This window comes from Bos mutus, chromosome 24, assembly GCF_027580195.1.
Source record: "Bos mutus isolate GX-2022 chromosome 24, NWIPB_WYAK_1.1, whole genome shotgun sequence".
In the NCBI taxonomy this organism is placed as follows: domain Eukaryota; kingdom Metazoa; phylum Chordata; class Mammalia; order Artiodactyla; family Bovidae; genus Bos; species Bos mutus.
The window spans coordinates 42,252,212-42,278,251 of record NC_091640.1 but is presented as its reverse complement, the minus strand read 5'-3'; the positions used below and the strand labels follow the sequence as shown (position 1 = coordinate 42,278,251).

The window sequence follows — 26,040 nt, the reverse complement described above, 5'->3', positions numbered from 1 at the left end:
AGCTTTTATGGACTATTCTAGAGTCAGCCATTCCTTCCTCAGAAACAGCACCTTGGCCTTAAGTTAAAATTTCCAATTCTTGAAACAGAATGACTGTTAAAAGATAGACCACTGTGTTTCTTCAAGGTGATAGAGAATCTCTTAAAATAAGACAATCTTTGTAGGCTACGCGGGCAGCTTAGTTTTAGGACGTGAAGTATGTGGGTGAGATGGTGAGTGACAGGCACAAATCCAACTGATGATAATTTGTGAATAAATTATACTGGTCATTCTCTGTCATGATTTGTAGTGGGTCAGAAAGTGACAAGACCACATGAATGTCATCTTGTCCCTAAGACACATACATATCACACACTGTATACACATTAAAACCTGTGTATTGGGGTATATGTGCATATATATGGGTATGTATATATGTGTGTGTGTATACACACATGGAGTGTACTTTTAAATAGTATGAACAGCTGAGCCCAGCTGAGTGACTATAAAGCCAACATTTTTATGGTAAATCACAGAGGTATTCTGTAGTGAACATTGTTTTGTTTTGTTTTTTTACATAATTTTATTATATCCTTTAAAGACAGCATTAGTGTTAATTAAATAGATCCACAGGTAAAATGTATATTGTGGGACTATCTCTGACATCTCTGTTTATTAAACTGGGCAGACATTAAGTTAGTACTTTCATTGGAATAAGCCCCCTCAACCGCAATGTAAAATATCACCTAAAGACACAGCACTGTGGTCCCCCATGCCCCCTTATAACTTATCACCACAGCGTCTCATAAAGGCAGCTCTTAAGTACAGGTGGGACTCTTGACCTCAGTCATGGCTTGCACTCTTGACCTCAATCATGGTTTGCATGCCAGGCTCTAGTTATGTCCAGGCTTTCTCTCAGTGACTCATGCTTCCCTCCATGGGTCTCTCCTGGCCACCACCTTCGGTGTTCAGAGGGCATATTTCCTAATAAGCCACAGCAACTCGTGCACCCTCACAGACTCTGTCGACGATGCCCTGAGACTCTCTGCAGTGACAGAGCTGGGTCAGCCCGGCCTGAACCCTGAGCAGGGTGAATGGTCTCTGGGGACCCGGCTAGGACGCCCCCACTGCCTCCTCTGGACAGCCAGGGCCATGGCGCCCATATGTGGTCTCTGAGTCTTAGTCTTTGAAGCAGCAGAGATGACAGAGTAAAGGTCTAGGCACCACGTGAGCCAGGACAGGGTCCCCCAGAGAGGAGGCCAGACCAAACAGGCACCGCGTCACTCGGGTCATTCTCCCTGAACCGTGGCTCCTGTCCGTCTGCAGTGGGAAGGGTGCTGATCTGCACCGCCCCACTCTGTGCCTGGGCGGTAAGAGTGATGAGCGTCCGGTAGCCAACCGGGGACCAGCACAGACCAGCACCTCCTTTCCCAACAAGCTAAAATGACCATAGTTTAAATGACTCTGAAACTTTAATTACAGATACTTATCAACATCTGAAAGTGTGGATTCGTTCTCTTTCTGCGGAAAGGCTGGCACAGTTGTTCCCTTACACCCATGTCTTTTCCTGCTCCCTGTCTCTTCTTTATGTAAAAAAAAAAATGTCTGGATCACAGTCCCAACCAACTCTGCTCTGCATCCCTTGCTGGGAACTCAGAGAGCAAAGCAGGTTCACAGGAGCAGGAAGCAGCCACAGAGAAGCAGCAGGAAAAGCTGAAGCCAGAGCTCCACCCCAAAACGCACAATGATGGAAAGGAAGAAGAGAAGATGGTGGAGTTCTTGCCCCGCTGCCTCTGCCAACACGCTCGCCCGAAACCCTCTGCGGTCTTAAAGTGCAATTATATGGTGAGGACGCCCAGGCCCGGGACCCGACTGGATGGAGTTCAAAGCTGACTCTTCAAACAGCTCATGACTCAGGCTGGGCGGGTTGGGGAGGTGGGGGTGGCGGGCGGGTAGGAGCACCATTCTCAGCCGCTCAAGTGCATCTGAGGAAGAAGTGTCTCTTCTTTTCATAAAGAAAGTCTGTAAATTGTAAGGCATCCTGGTGTGAGAAAAAAAAAAATCACACCCTTGGCACTTCTAGCCGAGGCCGAGCCAGGGTGACAGAGTCCAGAGGCCGGTGAGCCCGGCCAGCAGCAGGGGACCTGGGCTGCTCCCGGGGGCCCGGCTGCGGTGCCCGTGCCCCCCGGGGTCCTCGGAGAAGTCCTCAGGCCTGGGCGCCGACGAGGCGCACTGCACCAGGGGCATCTGGTAGGACGTGGCTCTCTTCTCGGGCCGGTCCGGGCTGGAGCCGTCGCTGGGTCTCTGTCCGTTGAACAGCAGGTAGCGGCCGCGTGTGTCCCGCTCCATCTTGAAGATCTCATACTCTGTGTGAGGCAGCCTGATGCCCAGGGCCACGCAGCCATTGGTGTGGGTCACATCCTGCTGGACGCCCACCTGCCAGGAGCCCTCGGCCCCACACTCGTTCCCGCTGAAGACGTTGAGGAGCGAAGCCGTGGCCGCGTCCATGGGGGTGACCTTCATGTGGTTCACTGCCAAGGAGACAAGATGGCTCCCTGACGCGCGGCTGCTGGTGGCACCACGCCCCAGGCCCCTGCTGTCAGCCCACCCCGCAGACCATGGCCCACAGGAGGGACTCTCAGATGGAAAGGGTATCACGTGTGGACATGACCAGTGGCCACCCCCGGCACCCTGCAGGGACCACCAGGGGAGGTCCAGCCCATCCGCTGTCCATGCTGAGCCCACAGAGCGGCTGACCCAGCCTGTCCTAGGAAGCCAGACTGTGCCCGGGAAGTGGTCTCTGGGGACCCCACTCATTGGGATGGACACCATCGTCAACAAAAACTGGAATTTGTTTTTATGAATAGATTTTGAGGTTTTTAAGTAGTTTTGGTGTCACACACCTATATGAGCGAGCAGTCATGCAAATTAATACTGGCCTGTGAATTGGGCGACTAAGGTTTATTAGGTGGCAAGCAAGAAAAATATGCTTAAATCCATTAAAGGGAAACCCGAACCAACTTCAAGCCCCTCTCAGGGGCCATATTCTGTGTACACACAAGAGCTGTGGGGGGTCTTAGACCCAGAGGGTTGTTCTCTGGGCTACCACCATGGAGGGCCCATTCTCCCTGGAGCCTAGCTTCCTCCCTATAGGGCTCAGGTGCCCCAGGGGGCTTATCTGCATTGTCAGATACACTTCATAATAAATGGACTGAACCCTGGGATGCTGTCATGGGAGGGGTCACACCACTGTCTTATTTGTCCATGACAGGGTGGACGCCTGCCTAAAAAGATGCACAAGCTCACACAAGCCTAGAAACAGAGCCCATAGGACCCCCTGGCTGACGGCGGCCTGGCGGTGTCACCCTTCACCTGCCTGCAGGCCTCCGACCTCCCATCTGCCAGTGGGTGGCATCTTCTCCAGGGCCAGACGGGGAAACATTGGGGCACCAGAGGCGCCACTGACCACAGCCCAGGGGCCGCAGTGAATGATGCCCTGGAGGCTGGAGGTCTCCTCCCCAGCATCCCTGCAGAGAAGATGCCCTGTGCCCTGGCTCCGCCTCCAGGCACGCCCCCAGACCGCCCCCATGACATCAGCTCCGGGGCGGGGCGGGCCCTACCTTTGAACACGAACTCTGTGCCGCCCAGGACCCTGGCGGAGTGCACACCACGGCTGTAGCGACCCCTAGCGTAGAGGGTGAAGGTGGGGTGCTTGCACACGGGGTCCGAGTAGTGATAGTAGTGCCCCTCCCAGCTATGGTTGTTGTCGTGGAAGATGAAGTGGCGCGTCAGGAAGAGGACCTCGGGCCGCACCTCGCAGCGCTGGCTCACCCACTCGCCGTGCAGCCCCACAGTTAGGTCCGCCTTGGGGGGCAGCAGGGGCGGCCGGTGCTCATCTGAGCGGTGGATGATGCGGCAGGCGACGCAGGCATGGTCGTGGTTCTGCAGCCCAGACACAAGGTGGGAAGAGATGGTGTCCAAGAGGGCAGTGCAAACGCACAGCCTTTGCCTCCCCCGGGGCCCCGTACCCTGTAACCAGGGTACCCGAGGGTGCCTGGGGGCGTGTGTGCCCGCCTGTTCTCACCAGTGCACGCTTGTGTGGGCTGATGGTAGAGCCAGGCCTAAGTATTTCAGCTGTGATCTGAAGGCCCTTTGAAAATCCTGTTACATCTTATTCCATACCACCTGTCCTGGACACTTGATGTCAAAAAGAAAGGCTGGTACCACTTTGCCCAATTAGGATGGGTACTATCAAGACCCGGCTTCCCCAGTGACTCAGCGGTAAAGAACCCCACCTGCAATGCAGGAGACATGAGAGACCCAGGTTCGATTCTTAGGTGGGGAATATACCCTGGAGGAAGGCATGGCAACCCAGTCCAGTATTCTTGCCTGGAGAATCCCATGGACAGAGGAGGATGCTGGGCTACAGTCCATAGGGTCAGGGCTGAAGCGACTTAGCATGCACTATCAAGACTAGCGGAAAATGAGAGTCTTGATGAGGACGTAGAGAAACCGGAGCCCCAGTGCACTGCTGGTGGGAATGTAAAATGATGTAATTGCTTCGGAAAAGAATTCACTTAGGACCTGGCGCCCCGCTTCTGGTTTATACCCTAAAGAACTGAAGTCAGGGCCTCAAAGAGGAATCTGTTCACCCATATTCACATCAGCACGATTCACAATAATCCAAAGGCGGAAGCAACATTGTGTATCAGTGGCTGAATAAAGAAAATGTGGTCCAGACATACAAAGGAATCGGATTCAGCCTTGAAAAAGGAAGGGGATTCTGACACATGCAGGTTGTTACATGGACAAACCTGGAGGACATTATACCCAGTGAAATGAGCCGGTCACAGAGGACAAACCCCCGTACGATCCCACATAGAGGGACCTCAAGTGGACAAATCCATGGAGACCAAAAGCAGAACAGAAGTAACTGGGGGCTGGGATGGATGAAGAGGAAGGTTATACAACAAACCGAATGTCCTTGACATCACCGAACTGGATGCCTAGACGTGGCTAAGATGGTACACTTTGTTACCTATATTTTACCACAGTTAGATTTTTCCACTGAAAATAATTATGAGACACTAGAAGGAAAAAGGGCTTCCGAGGTGGTGCTAGTAGTAAAGAATCCACCTGCAAATGCAGGAGACATAAGAGATGCAGGTTCAATCCCTAGGTGGGGAAGATCTGAAGAAGGGAATGGCAACCCACTCCAGTATTCCTGCCTGGAGAATCCCATGAACAGAGGAACCTGGCAGGCTATAATCCATGGGGTTGCAAAGAGTCAGACATGACTGAAAAGACTTAGGATGCACACACGGTCAAAAGGAAAAAAGCACTTCAGTTACCATGGGTGACTCGGGGCGCTGTGTCATGAGGGTAGGGGTCTCCAAGAAAGAGGGCATGAGGGCTTGGCCTCAAGGAGGCAAGAGCAGAGGCCAGGGAGGATGTGGGCACTCCTGTACCCACCTGTATCCACTGGCCCGAGGTCTGGACAGTGTGCCAGCTCTTTGTGATTTCTGCTTTATGGCTTTAAGCCATGTAATTAGTGTGAGAGCAGCCAGTTGTCTGTGGGGAGTGCCTCTTTGCCTGGGCCTGCCTTGGGGCATCAACATGGATTCTTCACGAGGGCTGTCTAGGGCTGCAGCTGAGAAAACCCCCTCTGAGTAGGGGCCCCAAGACTGTCAGCCATGTGGATGCTGTCTGCCTGGAGCAAGGCTCGGGGTTCATAGAAAAAGCTGAGGTCTGGGAGTTGGGAGGGCAGCTCCGTGACCAGACAGATAGCCACTGCCAGCTGCAGGACCCAAGGCACAGGAGGCCTGTGGCCAGGGCTGCCTCCCCAAACAGGCATCCTCTCTGCCCCTCTCCCTGCCACCCGGGTTGCCAGGTGCCGGCCACGCTAGAAGCCCATGCCCATGTGACTGCTCTGTGGTGGGAGGGTGGCCCTGGCTCTGCCCCTGCCTGGGGCCCACCAGGCACAGCTCCTAGCCTGCGGGCAGGACTGACAGGTGGTCACTCGGCAGGCAGGCACTTGTTCTCTGGGCAGAAATCCAACTTCCAGGCCTTTCCATCCCTCGCACTGACTCTGAGAGGGGCTGCCCCTGAGAGCGGGCGGGCAAAGGAGGGGACCAGGGCATTCCAGTCGCCCCCTCGACACTCTCCTTCTGGGACAGTGTGACGCCCACTGACAGACCTTGTGCTCATCAGTGGAGCCAGGCACTGTTTTCGGGAGAGGAGGTTTGTTTGGGGCTTGAGGAGGAGATGCAATAGGCAGCACAGAGGCTCCTCTGTCCCAGGCCCCATGTGTTTGTGCACCTGTGGTTTCCTGCCCAGATCTCTGAGATACACAAGAAAGTGCCCTACAGCCCGTGGTCAGCAAGGGGCTGTCTGCAAGCCACCACAAGGACACGGACTGGAAGGACACATGCACACAGCACACGAGGGCTTCTTTGCACAAAAAATGATGATTCCAGCCATGGCAGGAGATCCAAGGGCCAGCAACTGCAGCCGGGGACTGTAGGAAAGTTACCAATCTCTCCATGTCAACGTCCCCATGCATAAAATGAGCACTGTTATACCTGCATAAATGCTGTAGGAAATGAGCACAGATTAAGGCAGGTCCCACTCTGTACTCTGAGAATTGCTACATAGAGAAGTTTCAGCAAGTTGGGTCTGTGCGTGCTGGTACTTGGTAGGAAGACCAAACAAACAGCACTTCTGCTGTATGTGCTGCATGATAGGATGAAAAAGATAAATTTAGTTGAAAGAAAGCATCACTGAATTCAGTAATTTTGCCATGATGTATTTTCTTGTAAATTTCTAGGAAGTGAAGGTTTCAAGTATTTTTTACCCCAAAAGGGGGTTCTGATACGCAAAGTCTGGGATGGAAAGCTAATATAATGCCTGTAACACTGTATGAGCTCCCGCATCCAGGAAGTTAGCCCCTTAATGGCTAGTGTTATTGTGAGCAGCACCTTGATCAAACTATACCTGCTGTCCCTGCTTCCCCACCCCAGTCCACAATATCTGAGTGAAACCAGCCCAGTACTCAGACTCAAGTCTCTGAGATTTCACAAACATTCTGATGCTGGTGCCTATTAGCAACCATGCCAGGTGGTGCAGGAGACACCCTGGAAAGAGAGAGAGCCCTCTGAGAGCACACACCAGGCTGCTTCCAAAACACACACAAGGAGCGACAGTTTGGCTACTCCCCTGGGAGCTCGCCAGCTGGCAGCCTGCTGACTGCTCCCCCACTCCTGCCTACCAGCCAGATCCTACACAGCCCACATGCACTGCAGGTCCCGACAGGCTGACCCAGCCTCCACTTGCTTGCTCCTGCTTCCACCACTCGGTTTGCTATCTGGGAATTTAAAAACATCACTTGTGACCACCTCATTTCTGGACAATCTAGGAAGACACGAGCCTCAGTCCCTGAAAAGATCTGTTTGTTTCCTCAAACACCAATATCATTCAGGAAGTGCCCAGAATTCTTCGACTGGGCGGATGGGGCAGCAACAAGGGGTCTTAGTTCTTAGAAGAGCTGCTCCGATGACACCAGGGATCAACTGCTCTTCAGAAAAGAACCAGCTCAGAGGAGGGGGCACTACTGTGGGGCCCAGGCTGGTCCATGCCCAGCACGGTGGTGTCTGGTGTTTTTCTTTAAGAATGACAGGGCAGGGGTCCTGAACTCTGAGATGAAGACCTGCTGAACTCTGGTCCCTTCATGTGAGTGAGGGTCCCGACTGAACCATTTCTGGTTGGCAGCGGAGAAAGGCAGGCTGGGTAGTTTTGGAGAAGCTTGTCATCCATCAGCTGGGAGGGAGTGGGAGGAAGCTGACCCTTGGGTATTGATCTTGCCAAATTTGTAAACTAGTTACTTGACTTCATGCATCCTAAGTCGCTTCAGTCGTGTCTGACTCTGTGAGACCCCATGGACTGTAGCCCGCCAGGCTCCTCTGTCCATGGGATTCTCCAGGCAAGAATACTGGAGTGGGTTGCCATGCCCTCCTCCAGGGTATCTTCCAAAGACAGGGATTAAACCCATGTCTCTTATGTCTCCTTCATTGGCAGGCAGGTTCTTTACCACTAGTGCCACCTGGGAAGCCCCTGTAATGGTAAAATATACATAAAACTTTCCATTAAAGTGCATTCACATAGTGGTCCAATAATCACCACCAGCCGTCTCCAGAACTTCTTTATCTTCCCAAACTGAAACTCTGTCCCCCCTCATTTGAGCCCCTGACAACCAGCATCCTACTGTCTGTCTCTAAGAATATGACAACTTGAGGTCCCTCGTATATGTGGGATCATACAGTCCTTCTCGTAACTGGCTTATTTAACACAACGTCCTCAAGGTTCGTTCACATGTCAGCCTGTGTCAGAATCTCCTTCCTAAGGCTGAGTGGTACTCCACTGTGTGCGTGCGCATGTGGTTTAGCCATCAGCCGCCGGCGGACATCTGCTCTGCTTTCACTTGTTCCCTACAGTGAACGATTCTGTGAACCTGGCTGTCCAATATACCTCAGACCTTGCTTTCAGTTCTTTAGGGTCAATACATGGAATTGCTGGATTGTAATTCTGTCTTTGGGCTTCCCTGGTTGCTCAGTGGTAAAGAATCTGCCTGCCACTGCAGGAGGCACAGGTTTGATCCCTGGGCCAGGAAGATCTTCTGGAGGAGGACATTGAAACCCACCCCAGTATCCTTGCCTGTATAATCCCATGGACTGAGGAGTCTGGTGGGCTACAGTCATTGGGTCGCAGAGTCGGACACGACTGAGCGACTGAACAACAACAACTCTGTGCTTAACGTTTTGAGGACTTGCCATACTGTTTTCCACAGCAGCTGCACACCGTACATTCTCACAAAGGTCCCCTTTTTCTATATCCTCACCAATTGCTACTTTCTCCTTTCTTGGTAACAGCCATCCTAACAGGTGTGAAGGTGGTAACCCACTGCAGTTCCGATCTGCATTTCCCTAAGGATTAGAAATGCTGAGCATCTTTCATGCGCTTATGGGCTAATTTGTACATCTTCTGTGGCTGTGCCACATGGTGTGGAATCTCAGCTCCCCAGCCAGGGACTGAACCTGTGCCCTGGCAGTGGAAGCCTGAAATCCTAACCACTGGACTACCAGGGAACTCCCTTTACTCATTTTTTAATTGGGTTTCTTTTATTGTTATTGTTGTTGAGTTGACTAGTCACTATTTTAAACAACTCTTTCAGTTGGTATTAAGAAACCAAATGTCACAAATGAGTGTGGGATTTCTGGCCTCTCGATGGACACTGTCAACAAGGGGACAGTTTCAGTCATGGTTGGATAAAGAGAACAACTTTCTGTCTTGTGGACAGGATTTTTTTAAAAGTTCTGATTTGTGCTGTTAATTACCACCATCCTTGGCTTGAATATTGGACTTTCCCGGTGGCTCAGATGGTAAAGAATCTGCCTGCAATGCAGGAGACCCAGGTTCAAAGTTCAATCTCTGGGTCGGGAAGATCCCCTGAAAAAGGGAGTGGCAACCCACTCCAGTATTCTTGCCTGGAGAATTTCATGGACAAGAGAAGCCGGGTGGGAAGTCCATGGGATTGCAAAGAGTTGGACATGACTGAGCGACTTTCACTTTCACTTTGGCTTGAATAAAACTCAAAAGACTTATAGGAACAACCGTGGGGAAGCAGAAATTAAGGCTGAGATACTGCCCCAGGTGTGAAATTTCTCTTTTCCAAGATGCTTTTCTTTTTTAAAAAATATTTATTTATTTGGCTGGGTCGGGTCTTAGTCACGGTACTTGGGATCCTTCCTTGCAGCACAGGACTCTCTAGTTGCGGCAGGCAGGCTTAGCTGCTCTGTGGCGTGTACGATCTTAGTTCCCCAACCAGGGATCAAACATGTGTCCCCTGCATTGCAAGGTGGATTCTTAACCATTGGACTATCAGGGAAGTCCCTCAGATGATTTACTTAAATAGCAGGCTTTTACGATGACTAAGGGGGAAGAGCGTTTCAACATGAGGAGTGACCTGCAGCAAGAAATGGGTTGGGTGTCTATAACTGAAGCCTTAGGCCCCACTCCCCACCCCTGGAGGCTGGCAGTCTGTCTGGCCAGACCGGAGCAGCGCTCAGACCCCGCTCAGCCTGGTTACTGCCGGCCAGGAGCTGACACGGGTGCTGAGGGAAGAGGACTCAGCCGCACAAAGATGCTGCCCGGCAACCCCGTAGCTGTGATGCAGGCACCACGGAGGGGCCCAGCTGGAAGGACAATGGGAGAGGGCAAGAGAGGCTCGGCCGCTTCTCAGTTCTGTGTGTGGCTGCCTGATGCTTCCAGAGCAGAGTCGAGGGAACACTGCATCCTGGAGGTAGGATGGGGCATTGGGTGTATCCCCTGGGGAACAACACTGCATTTCCTAGAAACGGTTTCCTAGGAGGTTTAGAGTCTGAGCTGGGAGCTCCCAAAGACCTTTCCTATAAATCACACAAGAGAAAATCCTGCCTCCAGCTTGCCGTTGCAGACACACTGCGCCCAGACGCAACAGCCGGATAGAAAGATCCTTGAGAAGAAGGCTGGCTCTTCAATACAGATGACTACAGGGGAGGTTTCAGAAGGAACTCTGAATTAACGTTTACTTGGTTGTGTCCTAGAGCATTTAAAGAGCTGAAGGCAACTCATCTTCACAGTCGAGTTTGCCATGAAGGCAGTAGACCCCACATCTGACCTCTGCCCTGTCCTCTCCCCGCAGCTTGGCCAACACCCCAAATGCCAGGACTCCCCCTGGACTTCCCAACAGTTGACTTCCTGCACCCAGGAGCTCACGCCATCCTCCCGGCCTCCTGCCCTTTTAAGGGATGAAATGCTTACCGCATGCATGGTCCCTGACAACAACAACTTCCTGGTCTGCTGACTCTCTGAATAAAGCAATCTTGCACTCAGGAATCAAGAAAAAAAAAAAAAAACAGAAAACAAGGTTCTACAGACACAGCAGAGGCCAGCAGCCATGAGGAGTGGCCATTGTGTGATAACACATTTCTTGGCCCCGGGGTGTCCACCTGAGCAAGCCCTCCAGAGTCCAGAGCCCATCAGCTGATCCCATCACTGCTGGGCAGCACCCAGCCCCAGGGGCAGGGTCACGGTTCTTTACAGCAGCATCCTGAAGGTAAGCTGGCTTCTGACACTGTCTCAGTCTTGACTCCTTGAATCCCCCGTCCTCGACCACCTCTTCCAACTCCCATCACCTCCACAAACCCCTCTCCTTTCCCTGCAGTGGCAGAAAAGAGCAGGGACTTGGATTCCTCTGTGAGCTTTTGGATCCTTCTACCAGTGCACCTGTGACACTCACTCACAGCCCACCAAGAGTCACGCCAACCACAGGCCTAAGGAGAGACCCTTCCTGCCACAGACCCGCCTCCCGGAGCTGGGCAGAACACCTGCTGTCCATGGCCACTGGTCCAAGGTCCCTGGGATGTCACAGATGTCACTGTAAACCTGTATTTCTCACATGCCCTGAAGAGCCTTGGAAAGACAAGCTCCCTCCAGACAAATGGCTGTTCAAGCCCAGAGGTCTGCAGAGAATGCAGGACAGAAAGCACATGGGAACCCCTGCTTCCTCCCAGGGCTCAGGCAGCCCCAAAACACGCTGCAGGGCTTCTTCCTTGCCAGGCAGCCCCGACATCACATTCCAGGACAAATACCTCAGGCACGTGGCTGGGGAGAGTGGTCTGGTTTGCAGACACCTCTCTGATTTACGATGCTGTGGCCTCACCGGCCTAGGGTTTTGGAAAAAGCCCAATTCCGTTTGCTTGCAAGCTTGATCCTGAGGCCCTGGTGTTTCCAGCGACCCCGGCAATCTTTGCTCTAATCACTTTTGATTCTGCCGAGGAAAGAAGGCGCCTGGCTAACCCTCCGCAGCACAGGAATCCAGGCAGAGGGGAACGTGCCCTGAAGCTGAACTCGACTCAGGCCGAGCCTCTTCTTTCAGGGTTACTTTAGGGGGTCCTGTTTTTCTTTTTAATGAAAAGTAGCCAACTTCATCCGGAAGAATCCTCCCAGGAGGCTCACCTGAGTCTCTTCAAACATCGCGTATTTGCTGAGGGCTCTGAACCTCACAGCAAAGTTGTATAAAGCTAAGAAAAACAAGCTGATTTAAATTTTCTATTTTTACACGGTGTCCCGTTTCCAGAGGGGCTGAAACGAGTGGTTTTAAACTCAATTTAGCATTTAAGCTAATTTTCAGCCAGGTCTCTAAGGACTGGCGATTAGAGGAGGTGAAGGGTTCAGATGGGGGGCGGCTGGGCCTGTGGTCTGTCCGGAAGCACCCCCAGCCCCTCCTCTCCCAGGCAGTGGGAGGGCGGGCCTGCGGGAGCCAGTGGGCAGGCAGCACCTAGGGCCCTGGAGAGGCCCTGGAGGCCAAGCCCATTGACCTGCTCTCCCGGCCCGCCTGGGGAGGGATAGCAACACTTCCTGACCACTCGCTAGCAGCGGGCCCAGACGCACACGCCAGGGACAACAGGAGAAGAACGGGCCTTTTCAGCTCCCCGAGCCACGGGGCCGGGCCGGCCTCCGCAGAGAGCACAGCCCAGGCCCTGGACACCGGCCCGCGTCCGCCCAGCCCCACCACCACTTCATCTGTGGCCACCGCGCTCCTCCGAGCCTCGGAGTCCTGCCTTTTTGGAATTTGAGTGTGGTAACAAGTTTGGATAGCGTAAGATCTCAGCACAAAGGTACAGAAACGTTCCTGGTGACAAACATCTGTCCCTGGCCGTACTGTCCCCTCCTCCTTGTTCCGACATTGCAGAAACACCAGGTCCCTGGTCAGCCTACCTTCTTCTTCTGTTGCTAGTTTTACACATGATATCACACTCTTCACACTGTTCAATACCTTCCTTTGAAACAAAACAAACAACAAAACTCGACAGTGTGTCCTGGGTAGTTTCTATGGTCCAAGGCTTTCTCCACCCTTAGCGATTCTTTAACAAGGAGAGGGATTGTGGCCTGGGGTTTAAAGAGTTTACTTCTTAAGCATCTGGGGAAACATTCCCTGCAGAGAAGGGAAGAGAAAACAGGAGGAGCCACCTTACAGCCTCGTCATCGCTGGGCAGCCCTCCTTGGACACCCTCCCTGCAGGAGCCACCTGCCCCGAGGGCTCCTTGCTGCAGGCCGGGTGGGCAGCCTCTCCCAATGCCTGATGGTGCTCTGCATGTCAACCCCATCAATTCTGCTTCTTTTACAGAAAAGATTTAGTTCCAGAGGTCAGAAAAACACTGTCAAGCCTGCAGCTGGTGACCCCGGGAGGCCTGGACCCTGGGACTGGCTCCATCTCCAAGGTCCAACGTTGTCAGAAATCAAAGCCTTGACTTTTTAATGAAAATCCTAAGAAGATCAGCCTCATAGCTGCCACCCATGCTGATATGTCACGACTCACTTCCGAGATGTGTGTGCTCCAGGAGCTGGGGTGTGAACCTGGCTCTCCCAAAGACGGCAGGGCTTGGTGAGGGAAGTCAGCCCAGTGGGCACAGGAATGGGGGTGCCTCTCTGGAGCCACCAGCTCAGGAGCAAGGATTTACCCTTTAACTTTGTTTTAAGAGCCGCAGAGCATTGAGAAGTGGCAGAGACAGAGGTGGGAAGAGAGAGCTGGGTGCAGGCATTCCCTGCTTTTCCAGGTGTAAGGAGAGTGCAGGAGATCAAAGAGCCCATGTGAGCATCCTCAGGTGAGGAAGCAGGGCCTGGACCCCATGATGTGCACACACAGCCCCAGGTCAGGTCCAGGCTATCTGCGGCCTCTCCCGGGAAGGGGGCCTCCGTCTGGCCTCCCTCTCCTTCCTGGCCCCTGACCATCCTGCTCACTAGCATCCTCGCTGGACCATAAGCAGGAATAAAGGCTCTGCTCCCAGGCGATCCTCTAATAGGCTCAGCCAGGCCGGGTTGGGACTCTGGCTCCCTCGGAGTTTCCAGACGAGCTGCAGGCCATCCTCGCCAGTGACACACTCACTCACTCCCAGAGACAATGTGAATGTCAGCTTGACTGGGCTCAGAGGATGCCAAGTGCACGTCTGCAAACCCCCTTCCCACAGTGTCTCGACACCAGAAGTCTGGAGAGGAGCCACAGTGTCTGGACGTGGCAGCCACCTGCAGAGGTCCTGCGACATCCTTTCACTTGCCAGGAGCCAGGCCTGGGGCCCCTCCATCGGCTGCGGAGCAGGCAGAGCCCATGCCTCCCCTCTTTCTGTGAGGGTGCCTGGGGTCCTAGGGGCAGGTGGGCTGCCCTCTCCCCCATGACCCTGTCCCATCTTTGCTCCAGATAGCCCAGGAACTTGCAGGGCACAGCACACAGACCTGACCTGGGTCTGCTTGGAGCCCGAGGAGGGGATGTCCCTGAGACACGCACCCAGAGGAAGCAGTGTCTCCAGGCTGGCCTCCTAGCAGATGTCCCACAGTCGTCACAAAGGTGACTTTCCCAACTTTCATGGCACAAGCTCGCAGTCACAGAAAGAAAACAACTGCGGTCTGGTGGGGGGCAATACCATGCGGTACCCTCACCAGCCATAAGCGCCCTCAGAGGGTAGAGAACAAACCGGATGAGAAACCAACACAACATTATAAAGCAAGAAAATGAAAGTTACTCAGTCGTGTCCGACTCTTGGAGACCCCATGGACTATATAGTCCATGGAATTCTCCAGGCCAGAATACTGGAGTGGGTAGCCATTCCTTCTCCAGGGGATCTTCCCAATCCAGGGATCAAACCCAGGTCTCCTGCATTGCAGGTGGATTCTTTACCAGCTGAGCCACCAGGGAAGCCCAATTCTCCCCCAGTTAAAAATAAATTTAAAAAGACAGAAAAATAAAAATCCAACAAATAAACCACCAAGCAAAAGTCAGACAAGCCCTGGATTGGAGAGCTGCTGTTCTAAAGAGGATTCCAGAAAAGCTGGTCTGATGCGGGGGGGTGGGGAGGGGAAGGGGTTCTCTGGCCCTCCCCCCAACATCCCAGGCCCCCTGCCTGCCTCCCCAGATGCTGTGGCGGAAACCATCCTGTTACTGCAGACACAGACTCCGAGCCTGCGGGAAGGAAGTGCCTGGTGAATCCAAGTGTAATTAGGGGGTCAGAATTCAAGATTTTCATTGTCCCCATCACATCCTCCCCAGCGTCAGAGTGACTTAGGTCTCAGTCCAACCGGGAGAGGGTGGAGTCTCGGGAAAGATCTGGGTTCAAGCTCTGACTCTGAAAGTCACTAACCAGTGACCCTGGGCAGGAGACCACCCCTCACACCTCAGCTGCTCGCTCTTGTGCTAAGAGGGTGGTCGTTTGAAGCCTCACAGGGTTGTTGTGGAGACAGAGCAGGAGGCTCTAAGGGTCCACAGCCCTCACCCCCACGCCCACCTCCAGGGCCAGGGGATCCCCACCTGGCTGCCCCTCTGTCTTTCCAGGTGCTAAGATCATAACCCCCCTCCATTTCCTGCAAGCTTTCCTCTTGGACTCATAGAAGAAGCTCCCAGAGGGTCAGGACAGAAAGAAAACTTAGAAATTTTCAAGGATGGCCACCAAGGCCCTTCTGAGCCACCAACCCAGGCCCATCACCCTCATCAGATGGGAAAACCAGGCCCCATCACAGAGCTGGAGGTGAGCCCCCAGGTGCCCTGACCCAGGTCTCTGTCCCCTGGCCTGTGGCCCTCCCATCCCATCACCCCCAGTGGTCCCTCTGTGACAGAGCCACCCCCGACATCTGGGGCACACTGGGGCGTCAGGGTTCCTTGGTGTTCTTCTGGGGCGGCTGGTAGCTGGAACCCCCAGTCCCCCCATGATGCAGCCCCCCACTCCCACCCCCCCCCCCCCACATCCAGGGCCAGCGGGGTACCTTGGCCTTCTGCAGCAGCAGCTGATAACTGGCCCCGCCCAGCCCGTCGGTGTTGCGGAGAGCCCTAGCTCCGCCCCCCACATCCAGCCCGGCGCCTTACCTTGGCGTTCTGCAGCGGCGGCTGATAACTGGACGGCCGGTAGAACATCCTCTGGGCGGTGTCGGTGTGCACGTCCCCGAGGAAGAGCTCCTCCACTAGGCGGTCCAGGCTGTGCGGCAGGTGCTGCTTCTCCACGCGCACCAGCTGCAGCTCGTGCATGGCGAAGTTCACGGCCCGGGTGCACTCGCGCCCGCCCTCCTCCTGCCACAGGTCGTAGGGCACGTCCTGCACCCAGGCGCCCCCGGCAGGCACGAAGCCGGGGCACGTGTGGTTGACCAGCTGCCCCAGACGCTCGGCCACCGCTTCTGAGTGGCACACGACCTGCACGCGGTGCAGCTGGTAGTCGGCCTCGGTGCCGCCGCGGATGATCCAGGAGGCCTGGCGCAGGCGGATCTTGCCGCGGACCACCAACGTGTAGGTGGGGCTGGTGCAGCGGTTGCCGCCATAGTAGAACTGGTAGGCCTTGAACGTGTTGTTGTGGTAGAATCGGTAGGACCTGGTGATGAACTCGGGGCCCGACCGCACCTCACAGCTGCGGGAAAGCGGGGCAGACACCCAGTGAGTCCGGAGCCGCAAGAGGGGGGCATCACAGGGGCCCAACCCCTCACCTCACAGCTCCGGAAACATGGAGGGATACTGTGAGCACATTAAGCAGGGGAGGTCATCAGAGGGGTCTGGCCCCACACCTCACAGCTGCGGTCAGTGGGCTGGCCAGAGAATCCGTCCACTCATCACCTTTAGCCAGATCCTAGTCTTGGTGACATTGGGACGTTCCTCTCACCAGTCTTGGCCTTTAACCTGCTTGTGTCTATTATTTATATATAAACCTAGTAGGTATGGTAAATCTGGTTTGAGCCGTGTGTAGCTAAATCAAGCTGTGAAGCTGACATCCCAAAGGCCAGTGGTTCTCAAAATTACTGTTAGCTTACAAACTGGTGGATGGGCATTAGGGCTTCCCTGATGGCTCAGTGGGAAAGAATCCACCTGCAATGCAGGAGATGCAGGAGATATGGGATTGATCCATGGGTCAGGAAGAGGAGGAGGAAACGGCAACCCACTCCAGTATTCTTGCCTGGGAAATCCCATGGACCGGGGTCTACAGTCCATGGGTCACAAAGAGTCAGACAAAACTGAGCATTACTGGAAGTGGGTGCCATTCGCTGGGGAGAGACCTTCATCTGCCAGCAGATGCTGAGTGGACATATGGCACCCAGTGGTCCTCTGAGCATCTGTCTCTGTGACAGAGGGAGAAGAAACCCATATTCCCCCCATCCCCCAGGGAGAGAGGAGTCCTTCCATGTAAGAGGCATTCATGTCTGCTGCCATGGTTTAGACAAAAGCACCACTGACTTCTCACACCTCATCTCACTTGAGAATCTGCTGATCCAGTTCTGAGTTCACATCCACTTGCTTCTCCATCAGCCCCCGGACTGACTCCCCTCACCCAGCCCTCAGCCATCTCCAGCTGGAACTAGTCTCCAGCTTTTTAATTGGTCGTCCCCAAGTTGAGACAGGCTGGGACCTAGGACCCTTGGCTGCAGTGCCTGCACCTGGACACACCACTCCTCCAGCAATGGATACACAGAAACTACGAGACTAAAAATAACTGTGTGCATGTGCAGTTGGGCAAATTATGGACAAGATACAGAAAGACCAAAAATCCCACTGCCTTCTGAAGAGCCGGGAGCAAACCAGGGGACTGTGTGTACCCCCTGCACTCAACACCACTTAAGAGGTGGGCAGACCACCTAAGCCATCCCACCTGCCGAACCCTGAACAACATATCCCCTACCCTCATCCCATGTAAGGAACAAGCTCGCCCTTCCCTTGGGGGATTGTTGTTATCCTTGTTTAGTCGCTAAGTCATGTCTGACTCTTGTGACTCCATGGGGTGTAGCCTGCCAGGCTCCTCTGTCCATGGGATGTCCCAGGCAAGAGTACTGGGATGGGTTGCCATTTCCTCCTCCAGGGGATCTTCCCAACCCAGGGATCAAACCCGAGTGTCCTGCACTGGCCGGCGGATGCTTTACCACTGAGCCACCCGGGCAAGCAAGGCAACCTATTACTTCTTTTTGCTCCCCTCTGCTGCAGCAGGGGCCCCAGTAAAGCCTGGCCTGAATTTCTTGTCCGGCCTCTGATTGATTTCTATTGATTAAGGAGGCCGAGAACCCTACTATCCCCAGTCACTCTTTCCACCATCCCCTTGAGCCAGAGCATCCTTCAGTCACATTGCATCAGGCTGTTAGCAGGGCCCTTGCTGAAATCTCTTCAATGGCATCCCAATTCTCTTTCATTAAAAGCCAAACTCACAAGAGACTTGGTCTGCAGGGGCCCTGGGAGCCGGCTTAGCCTCCTCCTTGGCCTGCTGGGGGCTGTCCCACCCCTGTCCCAGGCACAAGGGCTACCGTGGTGCTTCTTCAGTCCAGCCTCTGCTTGCCCCCCAGCAAGAGCTCTTCCCAGTCTTGCATGGCCAAGGACATCTCAGCTCAAGTGTCCTCATCTTGGTAGCCCTTCCCACCCCAGCCCGTCCTAAAATAGGAGCCCTGATATTCTCCTGGAGCACCTGTTGTTTTTTTTCCCTCCTTGTAACACTTCGTGTGTTTATTTGTGAAATTCCTGAAGACGTGTCTGTTTCACTCTCTGCTACACACACAAAGTCTAGAACTGTGCTCAGGCGCAGTAAACATTTGTGCACTTCAGAAATATTTGTTGAACAAAATGATAAATTATTTAAAAGTACACTGCATTAAGATTGTCTGTGCCAATACTGATGAGGAGGTTATTCTGAGAAACCCCATTTTTAGGGAAAAAACAAAAACAAAAACCCTCTGGGTCTCCCTTGTCTTATTCGCTTTTTCCTCTCTTCTCCAGATGCCCGTGAACCCTTCCTGAGGCACCTGGGCAGGGTCTGCACAGAAGGCGTCAGATCTCACTATTCCCTAGCCTAGTTAGCCATGTGAATTTGCAACAATTTAATGGGCAGGGTGAAGACTACAGGTCTGCCTCTGGGCTATTTTTAAAAGCTCTAATGGAAGATAAGCCAGAGCTCAAACCGGGATAAATCTCAGCTCCACAGCCTGGAAAAGAAGCCAAGAGCTGTGCCCTGGCTGGTCCAGGCAGTGTGGGTCCTTTTTAACGTACTCTCAGACTCTGAAGCTGGATATCAACTTACCAGAATACCGCTAGACTATTTAGACCATCAGAAGCTTGCACGTCATGTTTCAGGGCTGGTGAAACACAGACTCCTTGCTAATTTCACTTGCTAATGGTTCTTTTCATACACGAGTGGTCCTCAGGTTCAGTAAACAAGGACGCTTTCACTCCCAGGTGGCTTCACAGTGGCACCGTATCCCCACTGCCCAGGCTAAGATTTCTGCAGGACCGAGCTCTGTTTCTTCATCAACCCAGGCTTCCAAGAGTCGCTTGGCTCTGAGTGAGAACTCAGACAACCCCAGGATCACTGTGGGTTCTAGAAAGTCTCTGTGCACCTGAGAAACCCTAAGAAGTGCACTTGCTGGGCCCTTGCACCCGGCCGCTTACCCGGTGGACACCCAGTGGCCCTCGATGGCGGGTGGCATCTGCACAGTGATCCTGGCTCCATTGTGGAGGTGTTTGAGCATGTGATGACACTGGGATTCCTTGAAGGCCCGCCAGGCGCTTTTCTCCAAGGACCTGGGATGGGTTCTGCTGTCCGGATGAAGGAGAGCAGAGCCCTCTCCCAGCCCTGAAACAGAAACGTGGAAGCAGGTGTCAGTGGAGCCCTAGAGACGTGAGACTGGCGGAGGAACTTCCCCGAGGCAGGGCCGTCCCCCAGGTGGGAAACGCTGGGTCTGTGGCTATTCCTGCTCTCCTGGAATTCACATGCCTCAGTGGGAAAGGGTCTCAGGAGATCCTTGCCCAGCTGAGAATATGGGATCTGGGGAGACAATGAACGTGACTTCCATGATGTCACTTGATGAGTCCCTAGCAAAGCCAGAGCCCAAACCCAGTTTCCTGAACCAGCCAACAAGGCCACGCCTCTGGGAGCAGCTGTGCAGGGCTGCAGGGGAGAGAAGCCCGTGCCTCAGGGCCACTGAGGCTGGAGACAGGGCTGGAAGAATGGCAGGAAGGGAGGTCGGGGAGGTGGACAGGCCAGTGACACACAGACAGCAGTGGCCTCAGCAAAAGGGTGAAAGGAGATGGCAGGAGAGGCCCATGGAGCTCAGGAGACACCCTGCCATAGGGGCTCCCTTCTGCTCGTGCTACCTCATGCATCTTGGGCTCATCGGTCTCCAAGTGGATACCCTCTAAAGGTGATGCCAGGCCTCCACTCACCCTCCAAGGGGGCAGGGGTGATTTCCCTCAGTGATCTTCCAAAGCTGCCACTCAAAGTTGGTGACAAACAAACATATGTTACAGGGTTTAAGAAGACTGAACACTTGTAAATGTTTTCCAGGGTAGAGGGGACCTAGGACAAACGTCTCTTTAGTACATGTGGACCAGGTTGGCCAAAATGTGCATACCACCGTGTGTTCAGGAAAAGGCAATGAAAACAGACGGAGCTGTCTTTCTGAAAGCCTGCTGTTCCTTCTAAGAGTCACTCCTGAAGTAACTCATGATCTGATGGGTCTTTATTGTGGACCCACTAGGTATTCAGCACTGTGTTAGCAAAAAACAAAACAAAACCACTATTAGACAAACATACAACGATAAAAGATGGGTGTTAACAAAACTGATTGTGGTAATCGTTTCATAATAAATGTTAAATGCTATGTCACCACCAAATCTGTTCGGGCAAACCATGTGAATCACACCCAACTTAGAGTGTGTGTATGTGTGTGTGCTCAGTTATGTACAACTCTTTGTGACTCTATGGACTGTAGCCCACCAGGCTCCTCTGTCCATGGGATTCTCCAGGCAAAAATACGGGAGTGGGTTGCCATGCCCTCCTCCAGGGGATCTTCCCGACCCAGAGATCGAACCCATGTCTCTTATGTCTCCTGCATCAGCAGGGGGTTCTTTACCAGTAGTGCCACCTGGTAATGTGGTGACGCTAAAACTCAGAAATCTGCATCAGGTGGTGTAGACACCAATGCTTAGGGCTGTTAAGTAAGAAGCCCCTTCCTGTGGCCTTGAACTCCATCCCAGTGAAGGCCCTTCTGCTGTAGCGATGGTCCTGGGTACTCCATTCCCGACCTTCCCCAAAGAGGAGAAGGAAACAGGCAGGACACAAGCCTACTAACCTGGCTATTTCTCTTTGCAAAGCCAGCCTGTTTTCAAAACACATACACTTTGATTAGCCCCTCTGCCAGCCCCACAGTGAGGCCCCTTCAGTAGGTAAGCTGTGGCTCTGAGAAGGAGGAAAGTCTGGAAAAGTCAGGGGCGACCTGTTAGCAATCCTACATGGACGTCCACCCGCACTGTCTTCTGGTGGGGTATCTATCCCAATTCCAGGGTTTCAGTCCCCATTTGTCTGGCACCTGTGTGGACCTCTCTCAGTTGGCTCTGAACTTGAGGCTGGAGAGGGGTGCCTCCACCAGCCCCAAGAGCCGTGATCATCCTGACAATAGGAAGCACTTCCTGAGTCTCCTGGTGGGAATGAAACAAAGAAATAATACAGTATAACTTGTCATCTGTTGAGCAGTCAACTGTGTGAGCAATTGTTATGTGGCTAAAAAAAATAGACTTTAATTCAAGTCTTCAAGTCACGAGACACTGGGAACTGGAGAAGATTCTCTTTTAAATGTGACACTCAGCATTCAGTCAAGATGCCATGCTCTCAGATCAACCAAGCCAAGCTCTGTTCTAAAACTGATTTATATAAACCCCTTTACACTCTGCAAATGTGTCCCCGTAAAGCTAAGGAAAGCTGGAAGGGAGTGGATATGGGTGAAATGCCGGAACTGGGCTACTTAGGTTTGAAACCGGATCAGCCACTTAATAGATTTCATCAAACCCAAGACTTCAGTGATTGTTAAGATGCATCGTTATTTTATTACCAGTGACAAAAAGCACTTGCATTTAAACAGTGACACAGGCCTTAGCAGCCGTGCCCAGACACCCTCAGAATACGGCCTCTGACTGCTTCATCTCTGCAGAGAGATCTGGCCTTCAGCTGCAAAGCTTCACTCGGGACAGTAATGGCTCTGCTCTACAAGGATCTCGACCACAAAGCTCAAACACAGCCTTGTCTTTTTGTGGGCATCTTCCCTTCCACATAACTGTTTCTCAGTGAGGAAACATGTAAGGGCAGCTACTTCCCACCCTCACTCTGAGATAAACACTCGACCCACTGATGTCACGGGACACCCCCGGCTCTCTTACTGGTCTGCCTGATTTCCACCCTGGTTTTGTTCTCAGCACTGAGAGTGGATTTCCCTGGTGGCTCAGATGATAAAGCGTCTGCCTGCAATGTGGGAGACCCAGGTTCAATCCCTGGGTCAGGAAGATCCCCTGGAGAAGGAAATGGCAACCCACTCCAGTACTCATGCCTGGAAAATTCCATGGATGGAGAAGCCTGGTGGGCTACAGTCCATGGGGTCGCAAAGAGTCAGATCAACTGAGCGACTTCACTTTCACTTACTTTCACTTTTGTTCTCAGAGTTGAGAGTAGAATTTACAAGTGAATTCTAACACCTGGCTCAAACTTTCACTCTATTTTCAGGACCAAGCTATTGGCAACTATACCACAGGTGGAGAGTAATAAGAGCGCACAGAGAGGAAGTGAGGTGAGGACAGTACGGGCAGCTGGGTCCAGGCTCACGCAGGTGAAGACCCACGTCCCCAGCATGACTGCCACCCACAGGCTCACAGTGACTGGAAGATGCACACCCACTGTAAAGACCTTATTTATGAAAAGACATCAGTCCTACAACCGATGAAACACACAACGGCACCATGACCACAAACCCATCACTCGGCCCCACAAGCTCCCGTGCGCTCACCTGTAAGGAGGAGGTGACAGCACTGCAGGGTCCTGGAGTCAGTCTCAGGACTCACCAAGAGCGTTTCCTTTAGCATATGGTTCACGGTTCTTATTAGATGTTAGTTGCTATTATTTTGGAGAAGGCAATGGCACCCCACTCCAGTACTCTTGCCTGGAAAATCCCATGGATGGAGGAGCCTGGTAGGCTGCAGCCCATGGGGTCGCTAGGAGTCAGACATGACTGAGCGACTTCACTTTCACTTTTCACTTTCATGCACTGGAGAAGGAAATGGCAACCCACTCCAGTGTTCTTACCCGGAGAATCCGAGGGACAGGGGAGCCTGCTGGGCTGCAGTCTCTGGGGTCGCACAGAGTCAGACACGACTGAAGCGACTTAGCAGCAGCAGCAGCAGCAGCTATTATTTTAGGGCTTCCCCAGTGGCTCAGTGGTAAAGAATCCACCTGCAATTCACGGGCCGCAGGAAACGTGGGTTCAATCCCTGGGTCAAGAAGATCCCTGAAGGAGGGCATGGTAACCCACTCCAGTATTCTTGCCTGGAGAATACCAAGGATGCTGGTGGGCTACAGTCCATGGAGTTGCCAAGAGTTGGACAAGGCTGAAACGACTTGGCATGCACACATGCTTTTATTTTAAATGATGGTCAGGCTCTTGGAGGCCCTGAGAAAGCCCTTCCTAACAAGACAGCTACCATAATGGAGGGAGTCCCCCTGACCCTGGTGCACTCTGAGCTCTGCATGGACAGAGTACCCAGAGGTCTGGGCTCCCAGCAGCCGACTCACTGGTGACCCAGATGGACAGGAGCATGGGAGCCCGAGGCCGGTGACAAGCGCTACTCACCGTAACAAGTGCCCACGTGCTGCCACTCTGTGCAGCGTAGGGGCTGGAAGCACAAAGAAGAATGAAGCTGAGTTTTCCCAACATGGAGACTCTCAAGGTCTCGCTGGGCTGGATGTCTGAGGACCAGTGTGGATGGTGGCCAGGTCTGGAGAGGAGGTAGGTTCGGGGTTGGGGGAAGAGGGCATGGTGCTCAGGACCTGTGTGGTTGTGCAGGAGGCGGACGCCACCCAGGGAGGGTGCCCACAGGCAGCTTTATAACAAGGGAAGGAAGAAAGAAAATCCCCAAACTACCAATTGCACATCACTAGAGAGCAGGCAGAGTCAGACACGACTGAAGCAACTTAGCAGCAGCAGCAGCAGAGAGCAGGCAAAGGGCTTCTAGAGACCAGTCTCCATCTTGCTGCTGCTCCTGTTGGACAACGAGCCACATCGGGGCCCAGGCGAGGTGTTGCCCAGGAGGCCAGCAGGATTGAGGACTCAATAGACAACCCCTCCCTGGGATACAGGGCTACCCACCAGGTAGGGATGAATCTCTAGGGTGGGAAATGGGACTGGAATTTATTCTCTTTTTATCTTTTTCCTTCAAAGTACCCATCACCTTGATGATTCTTAGGAAGCAAAACTGAAGAGGTCAAGTGGGAGCAGGCAGGAGAAGCTGTCTCTAAGGGTCAGCTCTGGATGAGGTTGCCAACACTCACCCAGCTTGCCTGGTGTGAGTCGTGGACACCTGCCCCATGTGAAAGTGAAAAGTGTTAGTCGGTTGTGTCCAACTCTGCGACCCCATGGACTGCAGCCCATTGGGCTCCTCTGTCGATGGGATTCTCCAGGCAAGAATACTGGAGTGTCACAATGAAGAAACAGACATAGAGAACTGACTTATGGGGAGAGGGGTGGAGAAGGTGAGATGTATGAGGAGAGTAACATGGAAACTTACATTACCACTTGTAAAATAGATAGCCAACGGGAATTTGCTGAATGTCTCAGGAAACTCAAACAGGGGCTCTGTATCAACCTAGAGGGGCGGGATGGGGCGGGAGATGGGAGGGAGGTTCAAGAGGGACCTATGAGTGATTCATGTTGCAATTTGACAGAAAACAACAAAATTCTGTAAAGCAATTATCCTTCAATTAAAAAAAAGAATACATAAATGAGTAGCCATTTCCTTCTCCAGGGGATCGTCCCAACGCAGGGATCAAACCCAGGTCTCCTGCACTGCAGGTGGATTCTTTAGCGTCTGAGCCAGGTTCCGTCTAATATTCAATCAACGGCTGGGAGTGAAAAGGCCACATGAGGCACCTAGTTCAGCTGCAGGGGAGGCCATGTGGACCGCCCCAACTCCTTACACCCCAGGACTCCCTTCCCAGGATCAGCCATCGGGTACCCTCCAAGACCAGTCTTAGACTTCTGGCCAACCCAGGGCCCCATTTTCTCGCATTGCCAGGACTGTGTCAGCTCCAAATCTGGGACTGAAACTAGCAACTCACTCATTCATACCATCAGAAAGGCTCTGGAGGGCCAGGCATTCACTCTGTAGGCACATCCTACAGTTGGGGGAGAAACCAGACCCCAGGGCTTATGGAGGGGCTCGTGAGGGGGAGTAGGCTCTGAGTTCAGCCTTGGGGGGGGGGGGTTCCTGGAGGGGCCGCTGTGTCCTGAAGACAGTTTTCAGCCCACGCCCAGCACAAGGAGGAAGGATGGAGAGGCCTCATGGAGGAGAGACCCCGGTGTGGCCAAGGACAGAGCCCCGTGTACGTCATCTTGAGCATGGAGTGGGCTGGACCAGGGAAGAGGAACCCAAAGCTTTTAGGCAAACTAACACAGGATAAGGATTCCATTTGGGAAAGACTGCTTTTCCCTTTTTTGGAGGGATGAGCAGCAGGAGGATCAATTATGAAGCTTCTGCCATGGCTCAGTGTATCAATTTTGCCTGAATATGTGAGAAAGATGAGCGAAGGGACTTGCTTTCAACAAGCAGTAAATCTTCTCTGTGGTTCTAGAGAGGCATGGACCATCTCTGGCATGTGGTAGGGAGAGGTCTCACCAAGAAGGTATTTAAAAAGGAAAGGAAGGAGGGAAAGACAGAGAGAGGAAACCAGGAGTATTACTAATCAGCACTAAGTCTGGAAACAAACTCTTGCAAAATACTTAAGGGTCCACTTTCACCTGTCTCCAACAGCTTAAATCGACATCCAACTCCAAGGCGGCGACTGTGATAACAGTTACTACCTGAGTGTACTTATTACTTATAATAGTAAATGTCTTATCACGCATAATAACTTTAAAACCCTGCATTTGATTAGATTATCGGTATAATCAGAAGTGCATTGGCTAATCACCATATCTGCTGTGTTG

At 52.9% G+C, this 26,040-nt stretch overlaps 1 protein-coding gene across 1 annotated transcript in view; it reads right to left on the bottom strand.

Annotated features, from left to right (window-relative positions):
• Positions 1 to 1,432: 1,432 nt before the first annotated feature.
• The window catches only part of APCDD1 (APC down-regulated 1), a 32,500-nt gene continuing 7,892 nt past the window's right edge, over positions 1,433 to 26,040 (bottom strand). The window contains exons 2-5 of the mRNA XM_070362036.1: positions 19,466 to 19,649; positions 15,926 to 16,457; positions 3,600 to 3,921; positions 1,433 to 2,510 (exon numbers count right to left, since the gene is read on the bottom strand). Of these exons, the coding sequence (XP_070218137.1) occupies positions 2,059 to 2,510; positions 3,600 to 3,921; positions 15,926 to 16,457; positions 19,466 to 19,649 (1,490 nt within the window). The 3' untranslated portion in view covers positions 1,433 to 2,058. The remainder of the gene's footprint in view (positions 2,511 to 3,599; positions 3,922 to 15,925; positions 16,458 to 19,465; positions 19,650 to 26,040) is intronic.